This window comes from Haliotis rufescens, unplaced genomic scaffold, assembly GCF_023055435.1.
Source record: "Haliotis rufescens isolate VD_foot unplaced genomic scaffold, xgHalRufe1.0.p SCAF_5, whole genome shotgun sequence".
Taxonomy (NCBI): Eukaryota; Metazoa; Mollusca; class Gastropoda; order Lepetellida; family Haliotidae; genus Haliotis; species Haliotis rufescens.
In genome coordinates this window covers 4,158,073-4,176,384 of record NW_025964223.1, presented here as the reverse complement: position 1 = coordinate 4,176,384, position 18,312 = coordinate 4,158,073, and the positions used below count along the sequence as shown (strand labels likewise).

The following is an 18,312-nucleotide window of genomic DNA, read 5'->3' as shown; positions in this document are numbered from 1 at the left end:
CAGGAATAAATTTTGATTTTATATATGTCTGCATCTAAAAATATACCCAAGATATATTAAATGTGTTCAATCATACTGTATAATACTGTAAGTCTCTATGTGTTTTAAATAGCATCTGGAATACTTATAATAGATGAGGGAAATATATGTGAATCATTACACAACAAGTTCTTTTAGCTGTGTTGTTTGCACAAAAAATGGTCACGAGAGGGGCACCAGTCGCTATTCGGCTTGTCCCGGAAAACCACGAGTTGGTCACGAATGGGAGTCAATCTCATTAAAATCAGATCTTTTGGTCCCATGTGAAACCCCTCAGCAGGAAGATCTAAGGGCCACTCCACTGAAGCTGCATCAGGAAAACAGTCGGATCAGCACTGAGGTTTCCAAATTCAGCAATGAGACCAGCATATCTGATTTCTGTTTCTTAAAAAGTCAACTATTCCCCAGATGTACATAGTGAAGGCTGCAACATGATGACGTGACTATTTAACACACACAGCCGTTTCTGAGCTACCTGGTGTCTGCACCCAACAGGGAGTACCAGTGAAGGCACATTCAGGTCCTCTATGGGTTTTCTGTTGTTAACATTGAGATTTCGGAGACAAGGTGCTCTAGAAATGAGACTATAATGTTTTAGAATGCTGACATCTGATTGGCTCAAGAATCCACACATCCTTCATTTAGATTGGGTCAAGGGTCACCTAGTGTTCTCCTGACATGACCTTCTACGGAGGTGTCCTTAGATCTAATGCAAGGAGGTTTAGTATTGGAGTTAAAGATCTGATCTTAATAACACTGAAGAATTTACTGTTTTGGTTCAGCTAACCAACATAAGGGCAGAGTACTTCCTTTTCATGTTTTACAGAGGAACTAGAAAGCACTCTAAATTTAGCAGATTCGACTAAAAACATAACAAAACCTTTGTGTTTTATTTATGTTTAAATCAAAACAAGGAAATGAACCTCAAGCCCTGAAATCTTTTCATTTTATTACTTCCTGTACTTTGGCATAGTAGCCAAGAAAATCTTTGTAACTAGTAAACATATCGGTCATGCCTAACAATAAAATAACACCAGCTTCAGTTGTGCCTATAACATATAACCAAAGGAAGATGACAAAACTGCATATGTAAATCTGTCACTTCAATTTGGTCAATTTCTTCACATAATACAATAATGACACATAACATAAGAAATACCTCAACAGCAGTCACATGTCTCAAGCTGACCAGCATCAATTCTCACATCGTATCCACATCTTCAAATGGCCAAATCAGCTTGAGGTCTAACTTTTGACCATTGTACACAGTTATTCACATCAACAACATTCCTTCCAACCACTGAAAGAACAGTGGAGTAAATTTGTGGTTAAAGCGTTCGACTGCCATGCCAAGGTCTTCACATGACACAGGAATCGTTCATATTTCCCACTGCATTCATCTGAAATATTCCTAATTATACTCTTGACGAGTGATATTTGACACAACATATTTTCATTAATCAGAACTTGTTCCTACAAAAACATCAAAGGGACTGGAACAGAAAATGGATATTTATCATTTCTCCTCGGTAGATTCATCACCTCAAGTAGTTATATATAGAACAGCTACAGTAACTACATCTACTCCATTGCAGGGCTTCAGAACCCCGGCCACCAGTGCCGCCTTCATGAACTTATCAGGGAACAAGGTCCACACAGATACAGAACACTAAGCTTCAAGGCCTTTTCAAGGCTTTTCAAAGCTTCCAGCTGTCATTTTCAAGGCTTCTTGGCTCGGTTGTTAGACTTTGTCAACATATTTTTTAAATGAAGCATACCAAATATTATCATAAAACCTAAAAAGCAGCACAGATTTTGAACAGGATTTATTGTCACAACCAACAAATAAAATAAATTAAGTCTGTCATGAATTAAAATATGTTTTTTTAACAAATTTTGTCATTTTGTACAAATTCAAGGCTTCCCAAGCTAATTTGGTAATTTATAAGGTTGACACTAAAAATCAAGGCTTTTCAGGAGGGACATTAAAGGTTAAGGTCTTCTCAAACCTGTACGAAGCCTCTTGGGGAAGCCCCTTCATGTCACGGGGATAGATAAAGCAGCGCATACATTGTACTGGACTGAGCCACGTCATTGTATGTACCGGGTTACAGAAATAAGATCAGCTGAGAGAGTAAATGTCTAATCAGTGATATTCCAGCGGTGTCACCATAGCTTGAAAAGAGTCTGATCCAAACTAATTTGGTTACTTAAAGCATGAACTACGAAAGAGTCATAACTTGCAATCTGTATAGGGTGATGGTGGCATAATCTAACTCAAGTCCACGTCCAATATTGTCATGGCTTTGTTTGCAAACCTTAGGAAAAGAAGGCGCTTACCTTTTTATCTCTACAACATAATCACATACCAACCATACAGTCTGGGAACAAAGCCCCTTTTTCAGATCAATAAAGTCACAATATAGCACAATCTTTAAGGCCAGTATGAATTTATCATTAGATTCATATCCAAATTTGTTGGGATAATAGTTACTGGGAAATATATACCCCTTCTGCACTAACAAAAACATTATGTAAAATACACAAGAAAATATGGACTGTCATGCAATTTTTCAGCCTTAGCAGGGGGCGCTTATCAAGAGTTTTAACAGAGTGGTCTAGAAGTTGGTCTGGGGCACTTATAAGGAGTCATAACAGAGTGGTCTAGAAGTTGGTCTGGGTCACTTATAAGGAGTCATAACAGAGTGGTCTAGAAGTTCGACAGGGGCACTTATAAGGAGTCATAACAGAGTGGTCTAGAAGTTGGTTTGGGGCACTTATAAGGAGTCATAACAGAGTGGTCTAGAAGTTCGACAGGGGCACTTGTAAGGAGTCATAACAGAGTGGTCTAGAAGTTGGTTTGGGGCACTTATAAGGAGTCATAACAGAGTGGTCTAGAAGTTCGACAGGGGCACTTATAAGGAGTCATAACAGAGTGGTCTAGAAGTTGGTCTGGGTCACTTATAAGGAGTCATAACAGAGTGGTCTAGAAGTTCGACAGGGGCACTTATAAGGAGTCATAACAGAGTGGTCTAGAAGTTGGTTTGGGGCACTTATAAGGAGTCATAACAGAGTGGTCTAGAAGTTCGACAGGGGCACTTATAAGGAGTCATAACAGAGTGGTCTAGAAGTTGGTCTGGGGCACTTATAAGGAGTCATAACAGAGTGGTCTAGAAGATGGTCAGGGGCACTTATAAGGAGTCTAGCAGAGTGGTCTAGAAGATGGTCAGGGGCACTTATAAGGAGTCATAACAGAGTGGTCTAGAAGATGGTCGGGGCACTTATAAGGAGTCATAACAGAGTGGTCTAGAAGATGGTCAGGGGCACTTATAAGGAGTCATAACAGAGTGGTCTAGAAGTTGGTCTGGGGCACTTATAAGGAGTCATAACAGAGTGGTCTAGAAGTTGGTCTGGGTCACTTATAAGGAGTCATAACAGAGTGGTCTAGAAGTTCGACAGGGGCACTTATAAGGAGTCATAACAGAGTGGTCTAGAAGTTGGTTTGGGGCACTTATAAGGAGTCATAACAGAGTGGTCTAGAAGTTCGACAGGGGCACTTGTAAGGAGTCATAACAGAGTGGTCTAGAAGTTGGTTTGGGGCACTTATAAGGAGTCATAACAGAGTGGTCTAGAAGTTCGACAGGGGCACTTATAAGGAGTCATAACAGAGTGGTCTAGAAGTTGGTCTGGGGCACTTATAAGGAGTCATAACAGAGTGGTCTAGAAGATGGTCAGGGGCACTTATAAGGAGTCATAACAGAGTGGTCTAGAAGTTCGACAGGGGCACTTGTAAGGAGTCATAACAGAGTGGTCTAGAAGTTGGTTTGGGGCACTTATAAGGAGTCATAACAGAGTGGTCTAGAAGTTGGTCTGGGTCACTTATAAGGAGTCATAACAGAGTGGTCTAGAAGTTCGACAGGGGCACTTATAAGGAGTCATAACAGAGTGGTCTAGAAGTTGGTTTGGGGCACTTATAAGGAGTCATAACAGAGTGGTCTAGAAGTTCGACAGGGGCACTTGTAAGGAGTCATAACAGAGTGGTCTAGAAGTTGGTTTGGGGCACTTATAAGGAGTCATAACAGAGTGGTCTAGAAGTTCGACAGGGGCACTTATAAGGAGTCATAACAGAGTGGTCTAGAAGTTGGTCTGGGGCACTTATAAGGAGTCATAACAGAGTGGTCTAGAAGATGGTCAGGGGCACTTATAAGGAGTCATAACAGAGTGGTCTAGAAGTTCGACAGGGGCACTTGTAAGGAGTCATAACAGAGTGGTCTAGAAGTTGGTTTGGGGCACTTATAAGGAGTCATAACAGAGTGGTCTAGAAGTTCGACAGGGGCACTTATAAGGAGTCATAACAGAGTGGTCTAGAAGTTGGTCTGGGTCACTTATAAGGAGTCATAACAGAGTGGTCTAGAAGTTCGACAGGGGCACTTATAAGGAGTCATAACAGAGTGGTCTAGAAGTTGGTTTGGGGCACTTATAAGGAGTCATAACAGAGTGGTCTAGAAGTTCGACAGGGGCACTTATAAGGAGTCATAACAGAGTGGTCTAGAAGTTGGTCTGGGGCACTTATAAGGAGTCATAACAGAGTGGTCTAGAAGATGGTCAGGGGCACTTATAAGGAGTCTAGCAGAGTGGTCTAGAAGATGGTCAGGGGCACTTATAAGGAGTCATAACAGAGTGGTCTAGAAGATGGTCGGGGCACTTATAAGGAGTCATAACAGAGTGGTCTAGAAGATGGTCAGGGGCACTTATAAGGAGTCATAACAGAGTGGTCTAGAAGTTGGTCTGGGGCACTTATAAGGAGTCATAACAGAGTGGTCTAGAAGTTGGTCTGGGTCACTTATAAGGAGTCATAACAGAGTGGTCTAGAAGTTCGACAGGGGCACTTATAAGGAGTCATAACAGAGTGGTCTAGAAGTTGGTTTGGGGCACTTATAAGGAGTCATAACAGAGTGGTCTAGAAGTTCGACAGGGGCACTTGTAAGGAGTCATAACAGAGTGGTCTAGAAGTTGGTTTGGGGCACTTATAAGGAGTCATAACAGAGTGGTCTAGAAGTTCGACAGGGGCACTTATAAGGAGTCATAACAGAGTGGTCTAGAAGTTGGTCTGGGTCACTTATAAGGAGTCATAACAGAGTGGTCTAGAAGTTCGACAGGGGCACTTATAAGGAGTCATAACAGAGTGGTCTAGAAGTTGGTTTGGGGCACTTATAAGGAGTCATAACAGAGTGGTCTAGAAGTTCGACAGGGGCACTTATAAGGAGTCATAACAGAGTGGTCTAGAAGTTGGTCTGGGGCACTTATAAGGAGTCATAACAGAGTGGTCTAGAAGATGGTCAGGGGCACTTATAAGGAGTCTAGCAGAGTGGTCTAGAAGATGGTCAGGGGCACTTATAAGGAGTCATAACAGAGTGGTCTAGAAGATGGTCGGGGCACTTATAAGGAGTCATAACAGAGTGGTCTAGAAGATGGTCAGGGGCACTTATAAGGAGTCATAAGAGAGTGGTCTAGAAGTTGGTCAGGGGCACTTATAAGGAGTCATAAGAGAGTGGTCTAGAAGATGGTCTGGGGCACTTATAAGGAGTCATAACAGAGTGGTCTAGAAGTTGGTCAGGGGCACTTATAAGGAGTCATTACAGAGTGGTCTAGAAGATGGTCTGGGGCACTTATAAGGAGTCATAAGAGAGTGGTCTAGAAGTTGGTCAGGGGCACTTATAAGGAGTCATAACAGAGTGGTCTAGAAGTTCGACAGGGGCACTTATAAGGAGTCATAAGAGAGTGGTCTAGAAGTTGGTCAGGGGCACTTATAAGGAGTCATAACAGAGTGGTCTAGAAGTTGGTCAGGGGCACTTATAAGGAGTCATAACAGAGTGGTCTAGAAGTTGGTCAGGGGCACTTATTGCAGCAGGGTGCTTATTACAGTGAGTACAGTAAATCCTCTGATACAGGGAGCATGCACTATTAATGGTCTACCATATTCATCATTAGGAAGAAGGCAACTCTGTAGCAGGTGGACTAGCTAATAAAAATTTCTTAAATTAAAAAATTTCTAACCCTGAATACAATTTTCTTTGCCTGTAGGTACCTGGGACAAAAATATGTGGTCGGTGTGTTGGTTGAAAGTTGGACCAGGATAGATATCCAATAACTATATTATTATCTGTAATCTATGCATGTATTGACAAAGAAGAGAGAAAGTTAATTTTTGATATCTAGTGATCATGGATTTCGTGTCACAGAGTCTTGGTTACAGCATCAATCATCAAACGTGGATTTGGAAAAACTACATACAAGACTGCTCCCTTATCATCAGGAAGATAGAACACCTGTCTGGTGGAACACCTCCCAAGCTAAAACATGAACATACCGTTCTCCTGTCCACTCATTGTGAAAGCTATACACAACTCTACAGTCACACTGTATGCTAGTGCTAGCTCTGCACTAAACGCTTGAGGACAACACATATATGTAAGAAGTTGTCAGGATAGCTGCAGTGTTCACTCAGCCAGAGAATGGGTGTCTCCAGCGATGGCTCTATACCTTGTATCAACACATGCACATTCTCTAAATCTGAAATTAGAGAAAGAAAATTAAGGATTCAAAATGATGATAATCTTTCTGTTTTAGTTCAACACCCGTTTATCCATAGGCGGTGGCCTGGTAATAGGCGAGACTATCAAGGCCATTTAAGTCTTGCATTAGTATTGTTATAGTTTAAAACACTTTTGTGATTATATTGAAATATATTTATAAACATAAATGAATAAAACAGTCAAAAAGGTCAAGTATCACCGAAGCATGAGGCACCAGTCGAGAGAACATCAAAGACAAACAGATCTCAACACTCGCCCACTAGTCCCCGGACTCTCTCTGCTAAACTATCATGAGTCTGAGTTAAACTATGGGACTGTCGTGGCTAATCATGGCATTGTTTCAAATTGTTTTAAACTATGGGACCATGGTAGCTAATTATGTCATTGTTTAAAATGGCTTTAAACTATGGTACCATGTTAGCTAATCATGTCATTGTTTCAAATTGTTTTAAACTATGGGACTGTGGTAGCTAATTATGTCATTGTTTAAAATGGTCTTAAACTATAGGACCGTTTAAGCTAATCATGTCATTGTTTCAAATGGTCTTAAACTATAGGCCTGTTTAAGCTAATCATGTCATTGTTTCAAATGGTCTTAAACTAGTGGACTGTGGTAGCTAATCATGTCATTGTTTCAAATGGTCTTAAACTAGTGGACAGTGATAGCTAATCATGTCATTGTTTCAAATGGTCTTAAACTAGTGGACTGTGGTAGCTAATCATGTCATTGTTTCAAATGGTCTTAAACTATAGGACCGTTTAAGCTAATCATGTCATTGTTTCAAATGGTCTTAAACTAGTGGACTGTGATAGCTAATAATGTCATTGTTTCAAATGGTCTTAAACTATAGGACTGTGATAGCTAATCATGTCATTGTTTCAAATGGTCTTAAACTATAGGACTGTGATAGCTAATCATGTCATTGTTTCAAATGGTCTTAAACTATAGGACTGTGATAGCTAATCATGTCATTGTTTCAAATGGTCTTAAACTATAGGACCGTTTAAGCTAATCATGTCATTGTTTCAAATGGTCTTAAACTAGTGGACTGTGATAGCTAATAATGTCATTGTTTCAAATGGTCTTAAACTATAGGACTGTGATAGCTAATCATGTCATTGTTTCAAATGGTCTTAAACTATAGGACTGTGATAGCTAATCATGTCATTGTTTCAAATGGTCTTAAACTATAGGACTGTGATAGCTAATCATGTCATTGTTTCAAATGGTCTTAAACTATAGGCCCGTTTAAGCTAATCATGTCATTGTTTCAAATGGTTTTAAACTATGGGACTGTGGTAGCTAATCATGTCATTGTTTCAAATGGTCTTAAACTAGGTCACTGTGGCAGCTAATCATGTCATTGTTTCAAATGGTTTTAAACTAGGGGACTGTGGCAGCTAATCATGTCATTGTTTCAAATGGTCTTAAACTATAGGCCTGTTTAAGCTAATCATGTCATTGTTTGAAATGGTCCTAAACTAGTGGACTGTGATAGCTAATCATGTCATTGTTTCAAATGGTCTAAAACTGGTGGACTGTGATAGCTAATCATGTCATTGTTTCAAATGGTCTTAAACTATGGGACTGTGGTAGCTAATCATGTCATTGTTTCAAATGGACTTAAACTATGGGACTGTGGTAGCTAATCATGTCATTGTTTCAAATGGTTTTAAACTATGGGACTGTGGTAGCAAATCATGTCATTTTTTCAAATGGTCTTAAACTATGGGACTGTGGTAGCTAATCATGTCATTGTTTCAAATGGTCTTAAACTATGGGACTGTCATAGCTAATCATGTCATTGTTTCAAATGGTCTTAAACTATGGGACTGTGGTAGCAAATCATGTCATTGTTTCAAATGGTCTTAAACTATGGGACTGTGGTAGCTTATCATGTCATTGTTTCAAATGGTCTTAAACTATGGGACTGTGGTAGCTTATCATGTCATTGTTTCAAATGGTCTTAAACTAGGGCACTGTGGTAGCTTATCATGACATGGTGTTCAACTGACCTTCCTTGGTGTCATCGGGCAGTGACATGTCCAGCAGTGTCCCCAACGTCTCCGTCTCCCCCATCTCATTGACTGGTCGAAACAACCTTTGTATCAGTGGTTGGTCCGGCTGAAGAGGAAGGCAGATGTCATGTTGGTGAACTGTGTTATCAGTGAGTGAATGGGTGATTAAGTGGGTTGTGGGTGAGTGGGAGGTTGGGAGGGTGTGTGGGTGAGAGTGTGAGTGAATGAGTAAGTGAGGGAGTATGGTATTACCCTACTTTTAGCAATATTCCAGTGAGTGAGTGAGGGACGGACGGACGGAGGGAGGTAGGGAGGGAGCTGCCAAACAGTGGCTAGCTGGTATTTTCAACATTGAGAAGGGTCAAAAAAGAAAAAACAAAGCTGACATTTATTATTTTTTGGCTTGCAAGATCATACCTCAGGAACAAATGTTTGTAATATCAATTCCTTTTTCTCACAAACAGCATATGAAAATAATCACAATTATCATCAACTATAGACAGATGGACAACCTACCAGGTATATCCTGTATGGAATGTATTTGAAGGAGTCTTCTACAGTGGTCTCCATCAGCTTCTTGTTGACGGACCAGAACTGCTCGAACTTGTCTGCAACAGGGAGCATGCTCTTGGTTCAGACACGGGTGAAATCTGAAGGTGCTCTTACATTTCAGTCACACAGTAGTTGGCATCGCATCGGACGGTGTTGTTGGATGCCGCTGAATGCCTTTAAATACCTTTCAGCTGTACCATTTTGTTTGTTATGTGCTGAGTGAGTGAGTGAGTGAGTTGGGTTTAATGCCACTTTTAACAATATTACAGTTATATCGTGGCGTGTCAGTTTAATGTTGGAGGAGAGCCCGAAGTGATGCAGGTGTCAGACAATTACCATTTTGGTGAAACCCACAGGCCGACAAACTTAGAACCAGAATCAGGGGACATTGTGAATCTAGCCCACAGTTGTGGGTTTCTGGTGTGCCCAATGAATGAAACTCTGCACAGTGAATTAAGGCACCATAGGTGACTGGGTCACCCGGTCACCCGCGCCCCTGTTTGTTAGCAATATTCCAGCCACATGACAGTGGTCTGTAAATAATCGAATCTGGACCAGACAATCCAGTAATTGACATCATGAGCATCGATCTACGCAACTGGGATATGATGACATTCATCAACCGAGTCAGTAAGCCTGACCACCCGATCCCGTTATTTGCCTCTTACGACAAGCATGGGTTGCTGAACTCGGAATCTTTACGGGACCCGTTTGTTACGTAATAGCACATTCAGTAATATGAAGGTGGCCTGAAACTATCTACTCTAACAAGACAAACAAGTGATTGATATAATGAAAACCATCGAGGACATGCCATTAAAAAAATCATCAAACCCGACCATCTGATCCATTCATTCACACATTACAAGAAGCACAGATTGTTGCGGGCCAGTTCTATATCAAGGCTGCCTGAAACCAACTACCGTATTCGATGAATAAGCGCCCCGCTCTAATAAGCGCCCACAGTGACATTTGCTGATATATTGGCTGGTGAACAATCCCAATTAGCACCCCTTACGATTGATCAATGTACACAAGACTAATTTATTCACGTATAATACTCACTCGTGTGTTATATGCACCCTTAATTATGGCCAATAAAATTCCGGAAAAATATATCTGTTGTACATAAACATTTCAGGCTGTCAGCATAAACCACGAAATTTATCTTTCAACTCTGTTTGTTTTCACCAAAATAATATTCTAATAAGAGCCCCCTATTTAATTTTGAGAGCACCCTGGGCGCTTATTATGTCGAATACGGTAAGTCTGAACCAGCAATACCAGGCTTTGGTACATAGGCACACAATGAACCCTGTAGTCAACCTATCCTTCAACCTAGTCTACTTTATCAACAAGCATACAGAATCTGTTTGGACCTCAGACCGTAGCCATTTAACAACAAGTATGTGAGAAGAAATAGCTGACAGACCATCTGGCCTCTCACCCTGAATAATTTTGTCATGGGCAAAGTTAATTATTCAATCATCAATGACAGAATTCAACAGTTTAGTCATATCAATCATGAAACTCTAGTAAAGCTGATAGTATTGAGCTTCTCCTGATTATTGTCCTCCTATCCCTTCTTTCTCCTCCTGCTTCCCCTTCACATCTACCCAACACACCAACCCCCTCCTCCCTCCAATTATTATTATTACACGCATGCACGCGCGCACACGCGCGCACACACGCACACACACCTTCCCATCCCCACCCCCCTTTCACACCCAAATCGACCTTCCCAACCCTCAAAAATCCTACTCCACCTCCAACATCCTCCCCCCTCCTCCCCCCAACAACATCCTCCCCCCTCCTCCCCCCAACAACATCCTCTCCCTCCTCCTCCTCCTCCTCACCATTCTGAAGTCCTGTCCACAGCTGTTTGTGGTCCTTCTTCTGCATGCTGTTGACCACCTGGCTCCGGTGTTTGAGGGCGTCGGCCTCCTTCACCACCGACATGAAGTGCGACTCCACAGCCTCCTTGTTGGGGCAGTGCAACAGCTCATCCTCCGGGAAGTGCTGGAACAGACACCCCGACTACAACCTTTCTTCTCCACTGGGTCTTCGTCTTTTTATGTTTTTTTACAATACTTTTAGTTTCTTGTTTATTTATGCCATGGTCAGCAAAATATTCCAGCAACGGAAATCATGTCAATTGGCTGGTATCCGTAGACTCAAGTTTTGTGAACCATGAGTCTACTACCTTACCCACTGCTATTACCCTATCAAGTGCCCCTCACAAATAACAAACTGTGTGGTCCCCTATTGTATTAAATAAAATGTTATACATCATCTAAAATTGGTAAACCTTTCCAAAACAAATCGATTTTCTTGTCATTTCAAGGTAATGTAAATGTAGGATCTGTTTTCCACATGTGAGTCTTCACCATGGTTACTAGGGATGTGATGATTCATATCAGGATACTCTCTATTAAAAACTACTGTTCTACATCACAGATTCTATTTCCCTTGTTCATATTCCAGGACACACTCACCTGAAAGTGAACTGTTACACTCCACGGCAGGCTTGTCCCCGACCCGTACAGATCAAACAACACACCAATGGGGTAGTGCCTGTGAACAGTGATGATAGTCTGTACATAGCTGGTAAAGGCTGACCCACACTGAAGCACTGCAGTGCAGCACGTCAACAGCTCAACGCCCAGACTTACACAGCTCAACACCCAGACTAGCACAGCTCAACACCCAGACTAACAGCTCAACACCCAGACTAACACAGCTCAACACCCAGACTAACAGAGCTCAACACCCAGACTAACACAGCTCAACACCCAGACTAACACAGCTCAACACCCAGACTAACACAGCTCAACACCCAGGCTAACACAGCTCAACACCCAGACTAACACAGCTCAACACCCAGACTAACACAGCTCAACACCAAGACTAACACAGCTCAACACCAAGACTAACACAGCTCAACACCCAGACTAACACAGCTCAACACCCAGACTAACACAGCTCACCACCCAGACTAACACAGCTCATCACCCAGACTAACACAGCTCAGCAGGGTGATTTTTGCTTCTAGCTGGCCTGTCTCAACAGGGATCACATCATGAACCCTGGAAGTTTATTTTGAACTTCTCTGATACAGATAAATCATAACTAACGCTTTCTTCTCATGTATTTACGGATTCATCATGTTCTCCAAGGTTCTCCAAGGTTCTCCAAGGTTCTCCATGGTTCTACTTTAATGTACAACTGGCTATCGTTCTGTTTCTTTGTTTGTTGTTTATCGACGCACTCAGCAATATTCCAGCTATATGATTGCAATCTGTATATTAATGAGTCTGGACCAGACAAACCAGTGATTGATATCATAAGCATCGATATACACAATTGGGATACAATGACATGCATCAACCAAGTCAGCGAGCCTGACCACCCGATCCCGTAAGTCGCCTCTTACGACAAGCATAGTCCCCTTTTACGGCAAGCATTGGTTGCTGAAGACCAATTCAAACCCAAATATTCATGGGTGTGGCTATCACAGAACGTACAACATAAATGTCCCAAAAAATTGTTATAATGTCAATTCTATTTTAAGATATTTCTGAACTGCATATCTGATCTGCTGCCTATGCCTTAGAAATGCTCTGACATACTGCGGTGTGCAACGCTGCCTTAAAATGAAGTCTAAAATATGCATGGGTTCATCCCATCGGTGGCACGGGACATTGACAGTATGTGAAGCCTTAGACGATACTTTTTGAAACAGTTAATTAACAGATCTGCCAGCCACATAAGAAGTGAAGCAAGACCAAAAAAAATCAGAAAAGCACTATTTTTTTATTCCATCAAGTGCAAACTTCCATAATCACCAACAAAACAATGTGCAGCCAATATGATAAACTGTAAGACAAACAGGTCCACACATGGTACCATACTTAAAGAATAGCCAAACTAATTCTCAAATATATTCTTTTTCGAAAATTACCCATCAGAAAATAATCCATAAAACAGGAACAAAAAAGTCTGGTCTAATGTAAACAAACTGCCTGTGAACATAGGTGCAAACAACTTATTTCTTAATTAAGACAAAGGTCAAAGAGAGCGATGGAGTTGGGTTAACATTGAAAGGAGTCCAGATAAACTTTCTGAGTATTTAGTCACATGATATCATTCACATTGGGTATTAATAGTTTTCGTTGAGTACTCAGTATATATTTATTCCCCTGCTTCAAATTTTAAACCAAAAATAACCAATTTTCATAATAATTCTGCTTAAAATGCTGTCTCAGCCGACAATTTATGCATAATTCCCTTAAGTCTGGTTCATACATATATATACAGTCAAGCCTTGTTAGTCCGACACTTGTTAATCCAACAATCGGCTTTATCTTACACAAATGATGGGAATCGATTAAATCAGTGCTATTTAGACATGTTAATCCGACAGTCTCGCACACCTACTCCGACACACCTAATTTGCAACGAATTACTGAAATCACTCATTAATAAGTCTTGTTAATCCGACACAGTGATCAGCATACTTCGTGGTCATCTGCATCTATTACAATGGCTGCAGAGATAAATTTGCTTAACAATAAACAGTTCATGCTTTAAGTAAAGAAAACAGGATTAATCACATGCTTAGATTACCTCAATCTCATTAAAATCAGATACAAGTTCTCGCTATCGCCGAGGACATCCCATTACAGGTCACGTCAGAACAACCTTTTGCTAACTAAGACCGACCAATGAAATGACTAACAGGAAGTCAATGTTAGCCACTAAGAAGGCAGCTTTCTTAAGCTTTGCGGTACCAGTTTCAAACTGGCTACTTCCATTCCAGACTATGCTTTTTAAAGAATTTTGTATAAGTCATACAGTCAGTAACAGTTGTTTTGTGTTAAGCTTTAGAAGTTGCATGATTAGAAAACATATTCCGCTAACAATGTAACATAAGAAGATGAATATTTCATGTATCATTTTTTATTACGTGCTTGTATCGTCATCTATCGTGTAGTTGTCCGATTTTCGATCACGACATTGATACTATTTATTTTGTTTATCCAACATACTCGTTAATCCGACATAATCATATGCAACCAACGATGTCAGATTAACGGGACTTGACTGTATGATGCCTGCTTGAAATCAAATAAAAGTTGACAACTTTCAAACATCACGACCCTCAAATTTGTATTCATCAAATAATAGGGGGTTTGATAGGCAAAACCCTCATAATCATGATAAAAACAAGCATAATCATACAGGTAAATCACACTCACCATCTGAGAGGCTGACCTTCGAACTCTAGCCACATCTCCCCCTGTTTTTCGACCTCCACACTCTTGAGGAAGTGTTTCTGGACCTTGTCTGTCACTAAGGGGAAATAACTCTGTCGGGGCACCAACAACTGAAAAGTATGTAGAAGATTTTCTCATGTTTAAAGCATAGACATTATCTTATCTCAGTCAGTGTCATCAACCTGTTTGTCTACCAGCCCAAATCTCATCTTTCAGAAACTTTTTCAGTAAAATTTAGCCGTAACATTTGGACTATTATCAATGATAACTAGCAGCAGCTTACGTACTTAGCCGTAATAACATTTACAATACTAAACTCAGGCTAGTGGCTCAAATAGCAGACTGTTATTTTAATCCAGTTTGTAACCCATCTGAACATACCTTACCCTATGACTATAAGCAACATTTTGCCTCTACACACTAAACTATTTAAAATGCACTTAAAACGTGATAAACATGTTAGTGAGCGAGTGAGTATAGTTCTTCACCACTTTTATGGGCTTCACACACTGTACCCATGTTGGGAATCGAACCCGGGTCTTCGGCGTGACGAGCGAACGCTTTACCACTAGGCTACCAGACAGCCCTAAACATGTTAGTGCTTAAACACAGTGGGAAACATGTTAGTGCTTAAACACAGTGGGAAACAGGTTTGAGAGAGAAGATACAGACTTCTCTCTTCGGATATTATCAAAAGAGCTACAACAAATACAAAGTCTTGAAAACATATATATATATTTACAATGGAGGATCCTATTTCATTTGCCCTTACATAATAGGGATCAGGTTGTTCCACAGTTTCAATTTCTTCTGAAGCAAGGGCAAAGCACACTGGGATTCGTCCCTCCCAGACCTCGCGGAGAATCTCTCGGTCTTCAGCCATATTTCTCCTCTTCTGCTTCCTGTAATGAGTGAATGAGTGAGTGAAATGGAATTTAGAAACAATACTATTTGTTTTCATAATTGCTTATGTTATTGACAGGGATTCAGAAATCGGTCTCTGCGTTGGACTTGTCCGATTGTGACTGCAAAATGTTATTGAGTATTTGATACCTTGAAAATATACATGAAACCAATGGCAACAAAAGAAAGTCAACAAGATCCCTGCCTTTGCAATTTAACAAAAATTTTCAACCAAAAGTTCTCGTTAGTTTTACAGTTAAGAAATAACTGCTAAAACTCTTTTTCTTAACATGATAAGCACTGTCTAATATGACACTCAGACTAATATTCATCAGCTGTTCACAATAACAGTTTTAGATGACTTGCAACCCGGCAAATGTAGCTAGGACTGCCAATTACCCCAAAGGAAGTACCCCTTTAACATGTGTAATTATTAAAAAGGTGCAGAGTAATGTTTCATTATTACATTCTGAAATATTCATATTGAAGCACATCCTTGATTATCCACTCAGAATTAAGCTAAGAAGGTTATTACTTGTGTAATCAAGGGAATACTTCTTACTCAACAACATGTAACTAAGCATTTCTCCTGCTGTTCCTTTGGCCAATGACTACCAGAAACAGCAGAGGGCCCGGCTATTATTGAAATCAGTGGCTTGGTGGGCTCTACAGTTACCATGGTAGACCATTTCTGGTGTTCCCTGCCATGACATTGCTGGAATATTACTAAAAACAGCGTAAACCATACTCACTCATTCACCCACTCGTACAAAAAAGTTCTAGTATGAAGCAATCTCATCAAAGTCACATCTTTACTCTGAAGTAGTCTGCATCCATACCTGAGGACACCTGCACAGAAGGTCATATCAAGTAAACTTTAAGTAACCTTTGACCATCCAATCACAATGAAAGATGTGTGGGTCCTAGTGCTAATCTGTCTCAACAATTTGGCTTCATTTCCCTGTTTCGGAAATTTGGATATCTGCTAAAGAAAATGCCACAGAACACAAATATACCATCTGATAGTATTCATTTCGGTTGTAGATGCCATGTCACTCTCAAACAACAGTATGTATACAATATCCACAAAAATGATAATGCAGCACTATTTATGCACAGTCAGATTTCCTCGATAATATTCATTTTTGAGATACAGAAAAGCTTGTTTGAATGCTTTTAGCTCACCTGTACCAAGATTTAGAAGTCTTGACACTGACTGGCTGATTAGGAAGCTCACCTGACACAACATGGAGGTGTCCTCAGATCTTCACAGAGAGTGGTATCACATCAGAGTAAATTAAAGCATCTAATACTAATAGAAAATGCGGAGTTTTGTTATGGCCACAAGTGACATGGCCGTGACTGTTGGAATGACCAGTACTGGCAGTAGTTGTCATGTTATTGCCAATAACACGAATAGAGCACATGAAGTGATGGACCCGACATGGTTATTACTGCTGAATCATGTCAATCTTGTATTTAATCATGTAACTTTATTTGATTCTAAATATAAAACCAACAAATTCAAAACTTCAATTCATCACGGTTGTTAAACAACATTTATCAAATACAAAATGAAACAAAAACATGATATTTTACCAAGCTATTTCGACTATATGCCAATCTAGAATTAGGACTTGTGAGGAAATATTGTAATGGACCTGTAAAGTGTCCCAAAAGTAATAGTTTACTCACAAATATAAAGGGGTTGTAATTAAATGCAAAACTGAAATTAATAGAGCGACGCCTCACATGGAGAACCGTTTATTAGGCTAGTTGCCATGTCAGATTGTTGTCAGAAGCCGAGGTGCTGTCAGTGGGTGTTGACAATGAGTCAAAATCCCAGTCAGCTGACAAATTTAACTAAGGGCGTATTTCGGCGTTCCGAACAAATGATTTACCTTCCACCTCTCAGGAACCTGTGCAAGGTCTTTATCTGGATTCTATGTGGACCGACACAGGTATTGCATCAGGATTACCGACACCATTTGCGATTTATTTGCGAAATCATAAACATTTTGTCGCCGACTTCCTCCCTTACAAGGGGAATGAACTCTGAGCAGTACATTATTGCAGACCACATTAAAGTTTTCTGACGTCGGCTATCAGACGGTTCAATTCAAACATGTACATTTTTTCGAAAAAATACTACTTGTAATGTTATTAATTAATATAGATAATACATCACTACACTGTCTGGTTTTGTTAGGTTATTCGGAATGTAAAGACCGAGAAAGGCGTTTTTCAGGGGTGCGGGCTAAAAAGGCGCCTCAGCAAAATGTCACCCGGCGAAGACGGCTTCTGATTGTCGAGGGAAAACGGCACCTTATATTAATAATAACAATAAGAACAATTTTTGTAGTTGTATATATCATTTATTCTTTGGCAATATTCATTTATTCATTATTTCTATTATATTTATCATTGCCATCTATAATGTATTTCACCACCCACAAATTGAAATCTATCCTTGTCCTATTTGCTATCTCTCACCGAGATTTACGGCACTTTACATCACAGGGCCATGAACAAAGGAGTCGACGACCTTCTTATGTCCGGTGTAATTCTGTATCGTTATAGTGCAAACTAATTTCGTGCCGTTTTCACTGGGTGACGTTTTGCTGAGGTGCCTTCTTCGGGTGGTCTTGTAGAGAGACAGCGCTTTGATCTCCAGCTTTGATACAGATAAAGGTTTCTCCGGCAATGAAAAAGTCATGCACGTATTAATTTTGTAATAAGTGTTGCATTTATGCTCTCCTCTGGCGAAACCGATACAAATTTCATTAATAGGAATACTAAATATATAACGCAAATCTTTGACGAGCGTAATACATGTTTATTTATTCCTATAATGATGGTATCTATGTCATATTTACGATAGTGAAATACACGAGGGTGATATACTAGTAACCTATCCCTTTTCGGAA

At 40.3% G+C, this 18,312-nt stretch overlaps 1 protein-coding gene across 2 annotated transcripts; it reads right to left on the bottom strand.

Annotated features, from left to right (window-relative positions):
* Positions 1 to 3,264: 3,264 nt before the first annotated feature.
* Positions 3,265 to 17,424, bottom strand: LOC124133558 (autophagy protein 5-like). 2 transcript variants are annotated; one of them, XM_046497992.2, is made up of 8 exons: positions 17,287 to 17,424; positions 15,255 to 15,384; positions 14,465 to 14,592; positions 11,702 to 11,780; positions 11,063 to 11,225; positions 9,171 to 9,262; positions 8,652 to 8,760; positions 3,265 to 6,612 (listed from the first exon to the last, which is right to left on the bottom strand). In XM_046497992.2, the coding sequence occupies exons 2-8, from the start codon at positions 15,363 to 15,365 to the stop codon at positions 6,473 to 6,475; spliced, it is 822 nt and encodes a 273-aa protein (XP_046353948.2). In that variant the 5' UTR covers positions 15,366 to 15,384; positions 17,287 to 17,424; the 3' UTR covers positions 3,265 to 6,472. The 2 variants fall into 2 exon arrangements, with proteins under 2 accessions (XP_046353948.2, XP_046353947.2); XM_046497991.2 differs by lacking the exon at positions 17,287 to 17,424 and adding an exon at positions 16,138 to 16,230.
* Positions 17,425 to 18,312: the final 888 nt, after the last annotated feature.

Bases quoted from the DNA above. Each gene is read 5' to 3' on its own strand.
- LOC124133558 (XM_046497991.2), bottom strand. From the start codon at position 16,184: ATGAGATTGCTTCATACTAGAACTTTTTTGTACGAGTGGGTGAATGA. The intron at 14,593-15,254 runs GTAAGGGCAAAT...CATACTTTTCAG, and splicing joins AACAACCTGATCCCTATTAT to TTGTTGGTGCCCCGACAGAG. The intron at 11,781-14,464 runs GTGAGTGTGATT...CACTGTTCACAG, and splicing joins GAAGGTCAGCCTCTCAGATG to GCACTACCCCATTGGTGTGT.